Source organism: Esox lucius, chromosome 19 (assembly GCF_011004845.1).
Source record: "Esox lucius isolate fEsoLuc1 chromosome 19, fEsoLuc1.pri, whole genome shotgun sequence".
NCBI lineage: Eukaryota > Metazoa > Chordata > Actinopteri > Esociformes > Esocidae > Esox > Esox lucius.
Window position 1 is genome coordinate 39,331,415 of NC_047587.1, and position 16,302 is coordinate 39,347,716.

The following is a 16,302-nucleotide window of genomic DNA, read 5'->3' on the forward strand; positions in this document are numbered from 1 at the left end:
CACCGGACGCCCCTCTGTGATATACTAATATACTATATAATATCTGGCCACTTGAAAAAGAAAACTAATATAGTATTTTAATGGCCCTGTTGTCCATGTTCACTTGAGCAGTTAATGCACACTACAGTGTCCTCCCTAATACAATAGCAACCAAAAAATTAAGCAATAAATCCATTCTTTACGTATTAGATTGTTACATATTTGTTTTTTAACATATGTAGGATGTGTTTTTTTGTTCTCCTCTGCCTGTCCAGGCCTAGTAGACATTTTATTGGATTTAAGTGCATCCAGCCTATAGTTTCTGCTTTGCTATTTTCCTAAGGCCCCATACACACTGGCTCCACAACGCTTCTAGCGTACCATTCCCTCTTCATTATGTTTGGCCCACCCGAAAACATTTAGCCATTCAGCATCAAAACGTTTATTAGAAGATCTAGGAATCACATGAAAAATATGAAATAACTCAAGCTTTATAATTAATCACAGTCAATATTATTGTTGTCTACTTTCGTTGTCACACTATGTTCTTTTAATTTGACTTGCATTAAAAAAAGTGTAGGCCCATACATTACAGTCTTGTTGCGTTCTTTTTCATCCTTGCCTTGACGCCACATCATTTATCCCCTTCACTCGACTTCCTTCAGCTGTAGGCTACTTGGCTATGCTGCTTGTGCATCTTCACGTTCATATATTTTCTGTATATTGTTAGTGACTTAAATGTGTTAATAGTATATTTTTACGCTGTAAATTGCATATAACATGTTGTTGTCGACAGTAGCCTACATACTCTAATAGTATTTTCACCAGTCATCTTTGTCTGGCGAAAAGACCCTATATGTAAATCGACACGTCCAAGCACATTAAAAATAACCAAGTGGTCGGGAAACCTACCCATTTGGCAACACTGCTATTCTGAAAAACTTTCCTCCTAGTCACATTCGCTGCAGTATATCGCTGGTAAGAGCGCAAAATTGTTTTACCACGCCCACACAGGGGTAGTGCGCGATTTTGGGAAGGCGACCGCCTTTGATTGTTGTTCAGTACGCGTTGAGATCCGAATGAATCAGGCCCGGATTGGCTAATCGGGAGCCGGTCTGTTTTTTTGGCCGTGAGGGCCGTTGTTGTCATGGCACTGGGTTGAAATATATGGGTTGAATATATTTTACAGCAGCCCCACTCTTTTTATTTATTATTTTACAGCAGCCCCACTCTTTTTATTTATTATTTTACCGCAGCCCCTCTCTTTTTTATTTAATATTTTCTCGCAGAGTGCAGCCTGCAGGTTAATTATGACGTGATTATCTTTTGACTCCCTGGCCCCGCCCCCGACACGGCACCTTGCAAGTTGCTCACAATAAAAAAGTCAGATAAAAATGGACAGGAAGCGCAAAGGCGGCGCTGAAAAGGCAAGAATAAAAAAAAAAGAAAGCTTTGGAAACTGATGCGGCCAAATGTCCTAAGCTGAGCACATTTTTCCTAAAAATAACTAATGAAGGCGACGAGGCCGGTAAGTAAGCTAACGTTAAGGTAGTTAGGAGCAGTGCAAGATGCTAGCGACCGTGTAAAACAACGTTGTCTGCAAACCACCGTTCATGTATCAAACGTTTTCTTGTAGCTCTTCAGCAGCAGCCGCCTCAAGGCCCTGGCCCAGTAACGTTACCAAGCAGTCATGAGCCCAACACACCAGAATGGGCAGGTACAGGTAGGATTGTCATTCAGAAGAATAGTAATGAAGAGCCCTGCTCAATGAAAAATGCCCTGAGATAATTAATGATACCTGATGATTCAGCAATACATTAATGAAACTGACTTGACTTGATTTGAAAGCTTTGTAAAAACGAGATACTGGTGGTGAGAAATAAATGTAAAAAAATTAATTTAGTGTCAGAAACCGAGCCAGGACCCAGTTGTAAAGAGACTGTGAAAGACACAGGTAAGCTGCTGTTGTACCATAGTGTGTGAATAAGCAAACATCACTGAAAAAATGCTTTTCTTACTTAGTATCTTACTTGTTTCCAGTTCAAATATCTAAATATTCGTAATTCAAGGTACGTTTACTAGACGTGAAATGGCATAAGAAATTAAGTCTTGTTTTCTGAATTGGAAATATTTTTCAAAAATACAATGAATTACAAGGCTGTAGAGAACAGTGCGCCTATTGCAGACTTATATTCTGAGGTTTTAATTACATTATTTTAATATAGTCAGTAGTGAACTAAAGTGGGCCGGTCTAAGGTATGAAACTCCAGGGCTAAAAATGAGTCCCAATCCGGCCCTGGAATGAATAGTCTACTTTTAAAAACACACGTTATTTTTTGTGTGCAAAACTAACTTTTAAAACTCAGTTTTGCCCCGGAGACGGATCTTGGGGCCGTAACTTAGCAACTGAAGTAGCCTAGAACGCAGTCTCGTAAATAAACATGGCGAACGCAAACGACAAGCCAGAGCTTGGGGACCCTCCCGTATCATTCAGGTCTTCCGTTTGGGAAAATTGCGGCTTTCCAGTTAGAGGGATAGTTCGTCCAAAAATAAAAAAATTCTCCAAGTTCACTTACGAAAAGATATTCCAGAAGGCCCATATAGTCATTTTTTCAAACAATAAATTCTTCATATATATCCGTGTGTTTAGCGTCGTCCAAATTCATGAATGGAAACGTTTCTTACCGTTATCGCACAGCTGCTTTTGCGAGAGGAAAATTACACCAAAACTCATTCAGTCATCTGTCGCGGTAGCATCGATATTTTAAACTGTACACTGAAGAAACAGCAGGCGGAATTCAAACTTGGTCTAGTTAACTATTTCGTATAGACCTTTTTTGGTTTGAGCTTTCAGTAGCTTGCTAGCTGCATCTGGATTTAATCAATATGACAAGCGCGTATTACGAACAATTAATTGGCACTGAAAAGAATCGATACGTAGATATGATTCAAAGCATAGTTTGTCTCTTGCCCGATCCACTAGATAAGGATGTTAGGCTCAGTTTGTTTTCATCTGATCTTAAGTTGATCCGAGGTAACCTACCCGGATCTCTACCATTATTTGGTAAACATCTCTCTACCATTATTTGGTAGAGAGAGAATGCTTTTACAGTAGGGAGGCTATTAAAGCCTACAAAAGTCCAGATGCGTATAATTACTTTTTTAATGGAAAAGTAAACAAAATGTGTACATATAAAGACGCAAACGCGGGGTTGCATGTAGTGTATGGAGAGATCGGCGCTGACCAGACACAAAAACGTACAATGCCTGGATAGTAGCGAAAAGCTGTTTCTTAATTGTAAGAAAATTTGTAAAAATTAAGAAACACAGTGTATGGTCGAGGGTAAAAAAAAACAGGTGCATATGATCTAGTTGCCTATACGTGTATATATATTTGCTAGCGTCAGATCCGCAAAAGAGTTAATGAAGCATATTTACAGTTTAGGTGGATCCCATGCCTGTTGCTCAGATCGACTTCACTAAACCTAAAGGACACCGCCACTGATTCTGGGAATTATTTAAGATTCCTTTCCATGACAAGTTATGGCACTCCAAAAAAGCTTTTTAAATAACTAAGAGTAATTTAGTAGTCATACAACTGGATTTTGTGCTGAAGTAAGCAAGGAAATGTCATTATAAACGTTGGTTTATTCTAACTATGGCAGCCTGTACAATACCACATAACTAGCCCATTTTTACATTTTTTAAGTCTAGTTGATACTGAGAAAAATATTTCAAGGTCATAATTATTTTTTTTACAATTAACCAGAAATTGGGTGTTTTTGTAATGAATTAATTCCCCTAATCAAACAGTGTGTATTTTTATATGTCCTCTGGAAACAAACTCATACTGTGCATTATTCACTGTTCTCCTTGATGACAGTGACACAGACACAGCATCTGAGCCCTCAAATCAGGCAGGAATTCAGGAACCGGGACCATGCAGTGAGAACAAGGAGATGGGGCAGGAGGACAGAGAGATGAGAGAATGCACTGTAGAGTCTGAGATAGTTCAGGTCCCTGTTGCATTGACATTTAAGATAGGCGAGGGAGACACAGATATACCTCCACCACTCTATGCAACCCAGCTATAGCACCCTTACCCATGAGCAGTTACCCAGAGAGGTTGAGGTTTTGATGATGTCCTTACCGGACTGCTTTAATGAAAGGAACTGTGCTAATCTCCAGAATAGTACTATACATCAGAGTGCAGATGATAAATTGTACACCCAAAGGAAAGAGAGACTAACTGCTAGTCAGTTTGGTCAAGTCCTAAAGTGCACCACAGGTCAGGCAAACATCATCAATGTCATGGGTTACTCTAACAAGGGGAGAACACAGTCAATTAAGTGGGGAGCAGATAATGAAAAGGTTGCTAGGGAAGCTTTTATTGGGATGGAACAAAACAATCATGATAGATTTGCTGTAGAGGATGTGTAAATGCCCAGTTTCCCCACCTGGGCGCAAGGCCGGATAGCATAGTTACATGCAACTGCTACTCACCCTCTGTATTAGAAATCAAATGTCCCTCAAAATATGCAGATGAATCTGTTACTGAAGCAGCAAAAAAACTACGATTTCTGACTAGACAAGCAACTGAAGCTAAAGCCTAGCCACTCGTTACGCACAGGTGCAGGGACAAATGGCTTTGTGTGGTATGAAAAGTGCCTTCCTTGTTGTGAACAACTACAAATTGCCACATTCAGGGAGTACTCTTTTGTAATGAGTTTTGGGAAAAGGCAAAGAAAACTCTTGACAGATTCTACCTAAAACACATCCAACCTGAGATATGCACACATCAACTGGCTGAGAAACTTCAAACAGCCATTAAAACACGTGTTTGCAAAAAGCAGCGCACCACTAATGTAGTGCAATCTTGTGCATGCCTGTGTGTATACCACCTGCTATGCATTAGACTGAAAAGGCATCCTATTCACCAGTGGAAGTGTATGTCTTGTGCTATGTAAAAGCCAGGTGTCGGTGTGTGTTGTACGTTGTAAAAACAAGGGACAGTGTTTTGTCTTTAGTAAGAAACAGCATTGAAATAAGACATTTAACTGATTACTTGATTTAAAAAAATATTTATTCTGATATCTTCCTCAACACAGTCACTTTAACCTCTTTAATTTACAAAGTATATAAATATACATGAATGATGAAGTGTGAGTGTGATGTGGACATGAAGTTGGATGACATACAGTTGGATATCACACAATCACATCTCACTTCTGCAAAACAAGCCTTCTTAGGTTGGTCAGAGCAGAGCAAACAAGCAGCATTTTATCAATGGTGGAAATGTTGGCATCACCTCTGCGTGTGATCATGGTAACTGGAAGTGTGTTGTGCAGGATTTTTCACCCCACCAATTGCTCTTTCCACATGGATATGTGCTCTGGACATCCTCCTGGATTTTGCCACCTCTGATCCGGTCAGTTGTTTTTTCCCCCTGATAAAAGCTGGAACCACAAGGCGGACACCTTTAGCTGTAAAGTACTCAGGAAAGTTGAATTGCCTGTCAGCCAGCACAACGTCTCCCTCTTCAAGCAGATTTACGAGTCCAGAATTTTGTGATTACTTTGTCAGTAGCTCATCCACCCCACACTTTGGACAAGAAAGTAATTGCACCTGTTGGACTTACACCCAAAAAAACTTGACAGTGTTGTTTGACTTGTAGTTTGAGTATGTCAGGGCTCTGGCGCTCAGACTAGTTGGTCTTTAGCCTCGTTCACACCAGACACGGCATAAAATTACCGTACAGTAATTTAACGCAAACATCGCAGTCAATCTACGCAAAAGATGCAATCAATCTTCCGCATCTTCATAACCAGTATCGCAAAGATGGAGGAGAGCCTCATTTTGCTAGTGTCTAGCCACCCTTGTTTGTATGACGCTACCTCGGATGTTTACCGAGACCTAAATGTTAAAAATGCTGCGTGGAAAAGTGTAGCCATGCAAGCAAAGATGCCAGGTTTGTAGAGTTGTGAAATTCTTAATTTGTTATAGCTAACTCATCATGCTAGCAACAGCAGCTCTTGTTTGTCACGTAACGTTGTATAGGCTAACCTGCTAGGTGTGGTAGAGAGCTAGAGAAAGTATGAGTAACAAGAGAGAGGAGGGGAGGAGAGAGGAGAGGAGAGCGGAAGATGAGATTAGAGAAGAGAACATTGAGCTAGAAAATGTTACTGTCCATGAGGAACCCATGTCTGATGAAGACTCATCTTCAGCCACAAGCTCTTCACAAGCTTCCAGACCCAGACCCCATACACGGAGGCATTGGACAGGACAAGCCACCCCCAACATGACGCCATTTCAGCAGCGCCTCCTGACTGCCATTGAGGTAGAAGCAACCATTCCACCAAGACCCGATGATGAGGATGAGCTTTTTTGCTAAAACCATTGTGCCCTCACTAAAAAGACTATCAACACAGAAGAAGGCTTATGAAAAATGATAATTCTCCAGCTGCTTTATGATGCAGAATTTAATTGTAAGTTATACGTTGACACACAATATCAGAAATACAGCCCTGGGAAAATATTAAGAGACCACTTCACGTTTTTTGTTAGGAAAAGAGCAAGAAAAGCAGTCTCTGAATTCTTTCCAGGGCTGTATTTTTTAATACTACAACCACAGAATATTATTCTGTGTACATGTTTTCTAGTGCAATCTAATTTTTATTTTTTGTAATTGCAGAGATTATATGAAAATATGACGTCCCAGGATTTCCTTCTACATGGTGCAACTGTTCCAGCCCTGCATCACACCCACACACACACACACACCCACACACACACAGAACCACATCACATAAACTCACTCAATAAAGTGCTTTTTTGGAAATGCTTGTTTATTGTTGAAATTACATTGATATTCTGTTAATAATAGTTATAATTAATTTTGTACAAATAAATGGTTGTTCAGTATTCCCCAAAGAATTTGTGTGGTACTGTGGAGGAGGATGGTCATAGATTGGTCACACCACTTTGTGTTGCCATGGGACTGCACCAGTTGGAGAAAAGAAGTAGGTCGTCAAGGTCTCCCTCACTTTATTCGCCTCCCTGGTGGCGTTGTTGGATCCAGCATGAGTGAGTTCTCTCAAACTGTCGACAGCTGGGACCTGTGGGTCCCCTGGCATGTTTTGAGGAAGTTGTGGAGGATGCAGGTAGCTTTCACACAGACCTCAACAGTCTCTGGCTTTACTGCAAGCACCCGTCGGTACATCCGCCACCGGGCAGAGAGGGTCCCGAATGCGCACTCCACCACCAACCTGGCCCGACTAAGCCGGTAATTGAAGATCCTCTGAGGACTCCCTGGTGCCTGGGGTCCTGCATAGGGCCTAATGAGGTTGGGCTTTAGAGGGAAGGCTTCGTCTCCCACAAAAACAAAAGGGACAGGTCCCAAATGATCAGCACCTGGGAGTGTGGCTGGGGCTGGGATCCCCAGAGTACCATCCCGGAGGGCTCGGCCAAAGGCTGAGTCCCTCCATCACTTCCCCTGCCATAAGCCCCAACATCAATGACCCTGAAACAATAGTTTGCATCGACAACTGCCAAGAGGACAATAGAATAGGTTCCATTATAATTGAAAAATTGGGACCCAGAACATGGCGGAGCCTGGATCACCACATGCTTCCCATCTATTGATCCGAGACAGCGAAAGTTCCACTTCTCCTGGAAATCTTCCGCAATTGCTCTCCAGTCTTCCTCCTTGGGGACAGGCATGTATTCATGAACTAGTCCATCCCAAATGGCTTTCGACACTGTGGACACAATGTTTGACACAGTGGACCGACCAACACGGTAGCTGTATGCAATGGTACGGTAGGAGTCACCAGTTGCGAGAAATCTGCAAAGGAAAAAAAAAGATTGATTGGATGCGAATAGGATATTATGAGCCAGTAGTCCTATTGAGCACATTTTGTAGCAAAATGCACTTGTATATACATGTCAGGATAAAAGGTAAAAGTGTATGCTAAACGGCATAAATTATCTCATTTTATTTTAAGATATTATATCACCCAGAATAAATTAAGACAATACAGATTGTGAATTCACCAATTTACAACAAAGACTTAATGTAGTTGAAGGGCAATAAGTAAATATCAATACGTTAGCAGTAATTCTCATTCATGTGTGTACATTAACATAATTGTACAATTCCCCAGAATGTAACCGTTTTGTTATATCCATCTATTTTAAATGAACTGGTTGACATTCATGTAGAATTGCCCAGTTGTCATGAAGTGCTTATACATACACCGTATACGCTATATTGAGAAAAAGCAATGCAGATGTAGAATCGCAACTAACCGAAGACAAATGGCCAGCCGTTCAGCTGGACTGATGGGCGCACGGTAGTTTGTCTCCATCCGTGCGATTTTAGCTCCGATCTTGCAGAGCAACAGGTCGAACTGGCCCCGATCCAGCCGAAAGTAGGTCTGGAACTCCACCCCAAACAAGCGTAGTTCCGTGACCAGCTGATGGTACTCTCCATGCTGCGTTCTACCCTGTAGCAGTGGGTGGACCCAGAATGATCTGGGGTGCCGCTGGACACACCTGTCCTCTAGCAAGGCGATGAGCAGAAGCTTTCTCAGTTTAGGTTTCATTGTAGTAGATGAAATGAAAACGTCATCCAGGCTGTATATATATATTTTCCCTCAAATATGTTTTAACCAATCAGGTCTAGGATATGTCCCGCTGGAATATTTAGCGTTTCAAACTTTGATCTGGTAGGCTATTACAAATAATTAATGAGCTGTCAAATCTATTTTGCGATCCCATAAACCCGTAATTAAAAGCTACAAATTAGCTCTTCTTCGGTGGTAAATCAACTTCCGTTTCTGATACCGTACGGAAAAACACAGCACAAGTTGGAAAATTTCAACTCATGCGACACACCTGCCGTACCGCAACCAAATCTGGCCACGTACGGTAGATTAGACGCAGCGGTGCGGATTGCTTTCTATTGAAATGAATGGACTTCCGCCAGAACGCATAAAGATTGCCGTGTCTGGTGTGAACGAAGCTTTTCTATAAACACCTCACTGCAGTCAATGATGCACCTCATGCGGCAGAAAGTTGGGGTCTTAAACACAGACGGAAAATAGAAGCAACTGTCCCACAACTTGATTTTGACGAGTAAGGGAAATCCTAAGCTTCATCAGGACAATCAGAAACTTGTCAGCTAAAGAGAGTGATGTTGAGGCAGTGGGCGTCCATGCAGACGTCAGATAAGCCAGCAGAGTGAGGAACACTTGGACAGATGGAAGGCCAGTATAGAATTTTATGTTTTTGTCATTCAATTCAGGTCTTGGGGTTTCTTGTTTCTCCCTCTGTAACAATGCAACCTGCTCCTTCAGTGATGCAGTCTCTGCAATGAGAGCATCAATCTCCTGCATTGACAGCTCAGTTCCAACAGTGGTTGTGGTGGTTGTACAAAACATGTCGTTATTGGTAGGCTCTTTCTGTTCTTCCTCCATTTGGAGCAGGGCTGGCCAACCCTGTTCCTGGAGAGCCACAGTCCTGTAGGTTCTCTTCAGCCTCATTTGTGACTAACCTGAATCTGCATTTCATCCAACTACTAATTAGAATCAGGTGTGCTGAATAAGAGTTGGAGAGAAAACCTACAGGACTGTGGCTCTCCAGGAACAGGGTTGGCCAGCCCTGATATGGAGCATCGGTTCTTCTACTACCACTCTATTCAAAGATCTTTAGTACCTCTCCAATCTGTGGTTTCCATCTGCACTGGCATTAGGAAGTAACTTAGAAGGAATGAAATCGGGGTGCAGGGGGTCGTTCGATGGTTTACCTGAAAAAGTAGTAGTTGAGATGTTAAATTGACAGGAATGCAGTAATGGTTAATATCTCCATGGACAGGGATTCAGTAAGTTTTCAAGAGGATAAGGAATTCACTAAAATTTTAATAATAGTAGAATACTCAGTTACAGACACAAAGGGAAGCAGATGGTAAAGAAGGAAGCATTCGGTAAAAACTTACTGAAAAACTCACTACTTTGCTTATAGTTAAGGCTCAAGTTGGGCTACTGTAGTTACATTGTTACATGTAAGTAATTGTAACTAAGACAGTTGGGTAAATGTTTTAAACGGGACACAGACTGCTACAGTAACAGCTGCAAGCAAAACAATGTAACTAACTGGTGGCTAATATTAAGTACTAAACCTCGTCTGACATCGCCAAAAAATTTGGCTTTGTATCTATATAGTACAATCCTTGTTAGCTAATCCGACGCATGTACCTTACCTGTAATGAACGGAGTACTGCGGATCTTCGAGTACTGTTGGTAGCCAGCAGTTTCTCTTCACCGCAGCAATCCAGGCATCCCGTTGTCCCGTTTCTTTAGGAAATCGAAACATTTTGATTGTTGACAACTTGTTCGTCCCTGGTCTCAACGAACAGCCGAGAACACAGCAACACGATCCATAAGACGACATTGTTAAAAAACAAACTCTAATTTACCTCAGAAATGTGTTCAATTAACTCCGGACGCTTCTAGGCTCGCTGCCTTCAATCACAACAATATTGCTCGAAGCTGAAACCGGAAGCTGTCAAGGGCCAAAATTCAACAAACCAAAATTCGAGAATGTTCATCAAGAGGTCTATAGCCACCATTGATAGTTTTCACGTGTCGTCACGGCATATGGGAACCCCAACTTGGTGAGCAAAACAAACCGCTTCCACAACTTTCAATAGTTATACTTTAAAATGCCTGATAGTTACAGTTCCATTGGATGCGCTAACCGCATATATATTGTATTTGCAATCATATCTACTTGTAATCGATGTAATGAATGACATGATATGTTTTCATCTGCCCCGCTGCAACCAACTCAAATGGCCTAACTAACGTTAGTGAAGCTAGCTTAATCTCTCTTGTTAAACACATAGCATTAGCTAATTAATAAAGTTAATATAGGAGACAATCGCACCAATCCAACCTCCACAGCAACCCAGGTAGGTCATTTAAACAGTAGGAAAGGTTTACCTGACATTCGGAAAACGATTATGTTTTTAACGGTTTAAATAACGCAGCGGGTGGTGTATATGGGTAACAAGTGCATGTTTGATTTACGCTTCTGTGGGTCTGCGTTATTAATGTCACGTGCGTGTGTACGCAGACGTGCTCAGCATTTATAGTAGTGCGGCCTTGTTGTGTAGATAGCCATTACACTTCTTAGCACTATGGGGCGATGCCGCGCAAAATGTTGGTTTGTTCGCTTGTAGATCTGGAAAGCTTCACAGAAGTAGTAACTGTATAGTGGGTGAACAATATAATAGGTAGCTAGATCGGGGAAGACTGTTTCTGGAATGGCGCGTTTGAGAGAACTAGTACAATTAAATGAAGAGGAAAAAGGAAAGAGATAAGACGCTTGGCACCTGGTTTGTGCACTTGTAGAAATGGAAAACGTCACACAAGTAGTATCTGTATAGTTGGTAAACAATATAATAGATATCTAACTAGAATACACTTTTCAGCAGATGCGTAATATGGACGAAGATGTGTATTTAAAATGTTAGCATGTCGGCTAATCGTTTCAACGATCTTCTGCATCGCTTCAAACCCTTTATTACACATCAAGCCACCCACTTCACGCAATCCTGCTTCAGGGGACAGTTGCTATCCCTCCACCTGCAAACCTTCCTGGGATAGGAGTCACCATCCCCATGTCATCGTTGGAGATTTTCCATTGCATGTAAATCTGATGAAGCCCTTTCAAAGTAAGAAAATGTTTATTGATACTCTGAAAATATTTGGAGAGTAAAAAATCATAAGCAGATAATTTGATTAATAATAGGGTTAGGATTATATACTTTATACTTGTAGTTTGCCCTTTATTTGCATTTCTGGTTAGATGCAAACTGCATTTCTTTGTACTGTACTTGTTCACTGACAATAGATTGAACTTTGTCATTGAACAGTACAAGTACTGTACAACCAAATGCAGTTAGTCAGTGGGGTTTTTATTTTAAATTTCAGTGTATATTCTGCTTTACCAGGTGCCAATTTGAACAAAAGCAAGAGGATCTACTTTCACGGGCCAAATGTGTGATTGAGAACTCATTTTGTATGATGGTCACAAGGTGGAGAATCCTAGGCAGACCGTGGAATTCCTACCAGAAAAATGTAAACATGTTGTAAACAACTATCTGGCCTATACAGATGCTGGCAACACACCTGCAACAAAGTATATACCACCTAATTTCAAAGACTCTTGAACAATGGTGAGGCACAGCCAGGGAATGGAGAAGACCGGTCACAGATGGAGGCACCTTGGCTGATGCAGGGAGAGCCTCTCAGGCTGCTGTTGGGAGTCTGCAATGACCTGATGAGGTTTTTCATGTGCCATGGCAGGATACGGTCCTGAGGGCTAGCCTACTGAACTCTCAGTGAATTATGGTCAGACATTTAAAGAAAACCTCTTTATTTTAAATATTTGTATGTACAATTGTAAGTGTAACAAAGTATTGCAAACAGTGAAAATATGCATTCTGCATTTTAAATCAAATAAATAAAATTAAACAATATTGAATCAAGTAACTCAAAAGGTCAACATCCATGAAGTATGCTAATTATTTTGACCCAAAACACAAACTAAAGTCATTTAATCACTTTAGCCACATCGGGGTGTGTATTCAAACAGTGTCTTCAGCACTTTCTTTCATCTCAAATAAAAGGTTCAGAATCCATCAGCTTTTATGTTGTGGCAGTTTGTGGATCAGTTCACCTATGGTATGACAGAATCTTGCAATATCATCAAACTCTGAAGTGAGCATGGCATGTCTCTCTTCCCTCTTTTCTGCACTGATCCAGAAGGTTTAAGTCGAGCTGTAAGGTCATCGTTCTTCCTAATTTTCTTTGGCGCTCTCTAGGAAGATGAAGAGGATTTGAGGCAGGATGTACCCGGAGAGACTCCTAGGTTGTTTTTGGTGGACAGGTCTTTGGTAATTAGACATGGCAAGTTCTAATGGTTGTCTGTTCTCAGCCTCGGAGTCAACTGATGCAGAAGTTGAAGTAACATTTGAGTCCAGGTCAGTTTCAGATGACTGTAGGATTGATGAGCTGCTGGTGTACTCCATCTGCAATGACAACATGTTACTATTTAACAGGGCTACTCAACCTAAAGGGGGGAGGGGGCATAACATAAGCTTGCAGTACATGACTACTGAAAATAAACAGGCATGTGCCTGCTTCCAAGTAACCTTAAACTTGTGCCACAATAATCTTTATAATTTTTCCACCTCTTCTCTCTGCTGTCTTCTATCCTCTGTTCCACTATGGTCTAGTCTCTCCTCTTCCATGTCCCCTGTTGGCTCTATACCATTCTGTCCCTCTATACCATTCTGTCCCTCACTATCAAGACTATTCCCTGCTTACTAAAGTAATGCATAAACTTAAAAAAAATACAAAGTATAACCTTTAAGAGATGGTAATAATTTTCTTCTAATAAGGTTATTCAGGTTCCAGTAAATACATAATTTCATTCAACTTTAAAGTTGCCTGACACTTGTCACTGCTCTCCCTTTCGGCTAAAACTATTTACTCATCTGAAGAAAAATCACGTCGACACAGTTACTTAGCATTGAATGTTGGATGAACAACTAGCTAGCATGTCAAAATAGTACTATTAGTGTTAGCTAGCCAAATTAGATTTACATTTGTTTCTACAGAGACAATTGTGGCAGCATTATTGACAGCTACATCTAAATATAACTACAATAAACTGAGTAGTTAGCTAATTAACGCAGCCATGCAAACAAACTGGAGTATACACTTTTAGTACTTGCAGTTTAGTTTCTCAGACAACATGATTAACATTTGTGTATTGAGAAAAAAGTTTCGTTTTTGTTTCCTGTGTTGCTAATACGAATCTTTCATCTTTACTGGCCAGTTAGCCAACTTTGTATAAGTAATCAAGAATTAATTTGCGAGTTAATAAAACTGAACTTACCTTGTGTCCTCGCCAAAATTGGAGTTGGTTTCACTGTGTTTTATGTGCCTGGACAGCCAAGAAAGCATTATATAAAACGGAGGTGCTTTTTACCCCTCCTGCATCTCCACCTTTACTCTTCCAAGTTCTTCTTTAGTCTTCCATATTTGTCCCTCATCAGCTTCCACCTTTTCTGGCAAGTTGCTGGCTCTTGGCCCAGAATTTCTCCCATACTATCAAAAGTTCCTTGATTTGATGCATGCCTCCAGACTCAATTGTTGTTTCGTGTTTGTTGATATAGGAAGTCAAATTCCGTACTCTCTGTAAAACCCTCCCTCCGACATCCAAGCAATCATTGTTTGTGCGGCTCTGCGGTTCACATACGCGTAGCTACGCGCTTTTAGATTTTTGAGCTGGTGCGTAGCCATGTTTCAACAATGTTTTGCCCACCAGGCTATCAGAGCAACCACGTGCAGAGCCAAACTACGAATACACAGTGTTGCCAACTAAACTACTCAGTAAGGGAAGTAGCTATTGGCTGTAATAAAAGTCGCTAAATTACGTAATCACAATTTGCATAATTGGTCATGTGCATGTAATTGATGGACGCTGTAGAAGAGAGGAATAACGCTGTGGGAGAGACAAGTAAAAAGCACCCTAAACATGTTTAGAACTACAAATGAACTTTCTTCTGTCGATTCTTGTTTATTTTTTTATGTCACAATTCCTAGACAGTGGAAAAGGTGAGTAAGTTACTGAGGTTGTGTGAGTCAAATGCAGTGATTTATTTTTCTGCAGTGATTTATTTTAAACAAAGAACATTTTACATCCCACCCTGAATGTAAGCCAGGGCGGAATCAGCCAGTTGCGGCTTCCCGCATGCGCAATTCATTTGCAGTCTCTGGTAGTGATGGGAACTTCAACTCTTTCTACTTGTTGAGTCGTTCAGTAAAAAGTTTGATTAATTCAAGTCATTTCGTTCATTTCAGTGAAACCCCGGGGGCCAACAAAAGCTCATCATCATAATGCCATATACGTGTCTTCTCTAATTAAGCAACCACATGTTTTACTCTTTGATTCATCTTTATCATTACAATCAAAAATTACCACATTAATAATGTCAGACCTACTATGTGTTAAATTATCTGTTACAAATATGTCTTTACTATGCTATGGTCTTGGTCTATTTTTCTTTGCGAACGTAAAACTAACAGCGTATTCCGTGGTTGGGTAGAACGGCGCTGACAGTCGTTCAAATGAACGAAACCGCCATTTAATTGAACCATAAAACTGACTAGTCCGTTGTTCACAAGTCTTTTTACTTAGGCAGGGGCTACATGCTTGTTTTCATCTTTTTTTAGATGAAAATGAAACTTTGAACTTCTGGATTTCATTTGTAAGCATCGATGTCGACCTCTAAACTGCTTGAGGAGCTTGAGTTAATTCAATTCTACCCGCTCTGCAATTGGGACAATACCCCTGCCTCTCCTGAGTGGTATTGTGGGAGAATCAATGGAGCAACTTCACCAAAAGAGACATACAATTTTTGCAAGAAACATTACAATAAAGAGGATCGTGACCCACGTTCACTCAGAAGTGGACTAAAGGCGAATGCAATTCCATCAAGTTACCCAGTTCAACCTGTGGAGACAAGACTGATTGTAAGTAATACTTTTAATTGCTATGTTATAATACACAAAGTACACATTGCCTCCCAATATTCTGGACAAGGGTTGGGGGATTAACGTGTTCACAATCTCCCCCCTTTAGCTTCTCTCCAAGCATCTATTCGGTCAATTCCTCATCTGTCTATTATAGTTAGAACAAGTAAGGCTCTATCCCCTGAAACATTTTCTTCCTGCCAGTATTCAAAGTCAAACATAATATTTATGTATATTCCGTTCTCTCTCAAGCATAAACGTTTGACTGTCTGAGGTGAATATCAAAGATGAAATAGGTATAACTTGCTTTCTAGCTAGCGAATACTAACTTTCATTTACCGTTTACACATACTCTTCCAGAACAAAGGCGTTGACTATTACAATTATGGACAAAACTGACCGGTGAACACAGGAAGTACCTGTTTATTTGAAATGAGAATGAAATTGCAATTTTTTTTACTTCACTTTGAGGAATACAACATTTTGTTCTTTGAGTTAAACAACACTTGTCTTAGTTTGAGTGTTTTAGTTTTCCGCTTGCAATGCAGCTTTGCGATAGGGGAGCATACGGTTTCCATTCATGAATTTGTACTACTTTAATAACGCTAATTACTGACTGAGACAGAGCTGAATAATGGATTGTAATTTTTTTTGACTATGTGCCTAAAAGACGTACTCGGGGTAAGGGGACTGTCATTAAATATGATTTTTGGACAAA

At 40.6% G+C, this 16,302-nt stretch overlaps 2 protein-coding genes across 3 annotated transcripts in view; both read right to left on the reverse strand.

The window, feature by feature from the left end:
• The window catches only part of ptpn9a (protein tyrosine phosphatase non-receptor type 9a), a 41,741-nt gene that overhangs the window by 14,308 nt on the left and 11,131 nt on the right, over positions 1–16,302 (reverse strand). The window contains exon 1 of one of the 2 annotated variants that reach the window (XM_020040267.2): positions 2,665–2,702. The exons of the other annotated variant lie outside the window; for it this stretch is intronic. The gene's annotated coding sequence lies outside the window, so the exon portion shown is untranslated. Of the gene's footprint in view, positions 1–2,664; positions 2,703–16,302 lie in introns of those variants that run through there. 2 annotated transcript variants of the gene reach the window in all.
• On the reverse strand, positions 6,926–9,447 carry LOC114829506. The gene is made up of 2 exons (XM_029114798.2): positions 8,287–9,447; positions 6,926–7,822 (listed from the first exon to the last, which is right to left on the reverse strand). The coding sequence occupies exons 1-2, from the start codon at positions 8,580–8,582 to the stop codon at positions 7,330–7,332; spliced, it is 789 nt and encodes a 262-aa protein (XP_028970631.1). The 5' UTR covers positions 8,583–9,447; the 3' UTR covers positions 6,926–7,329.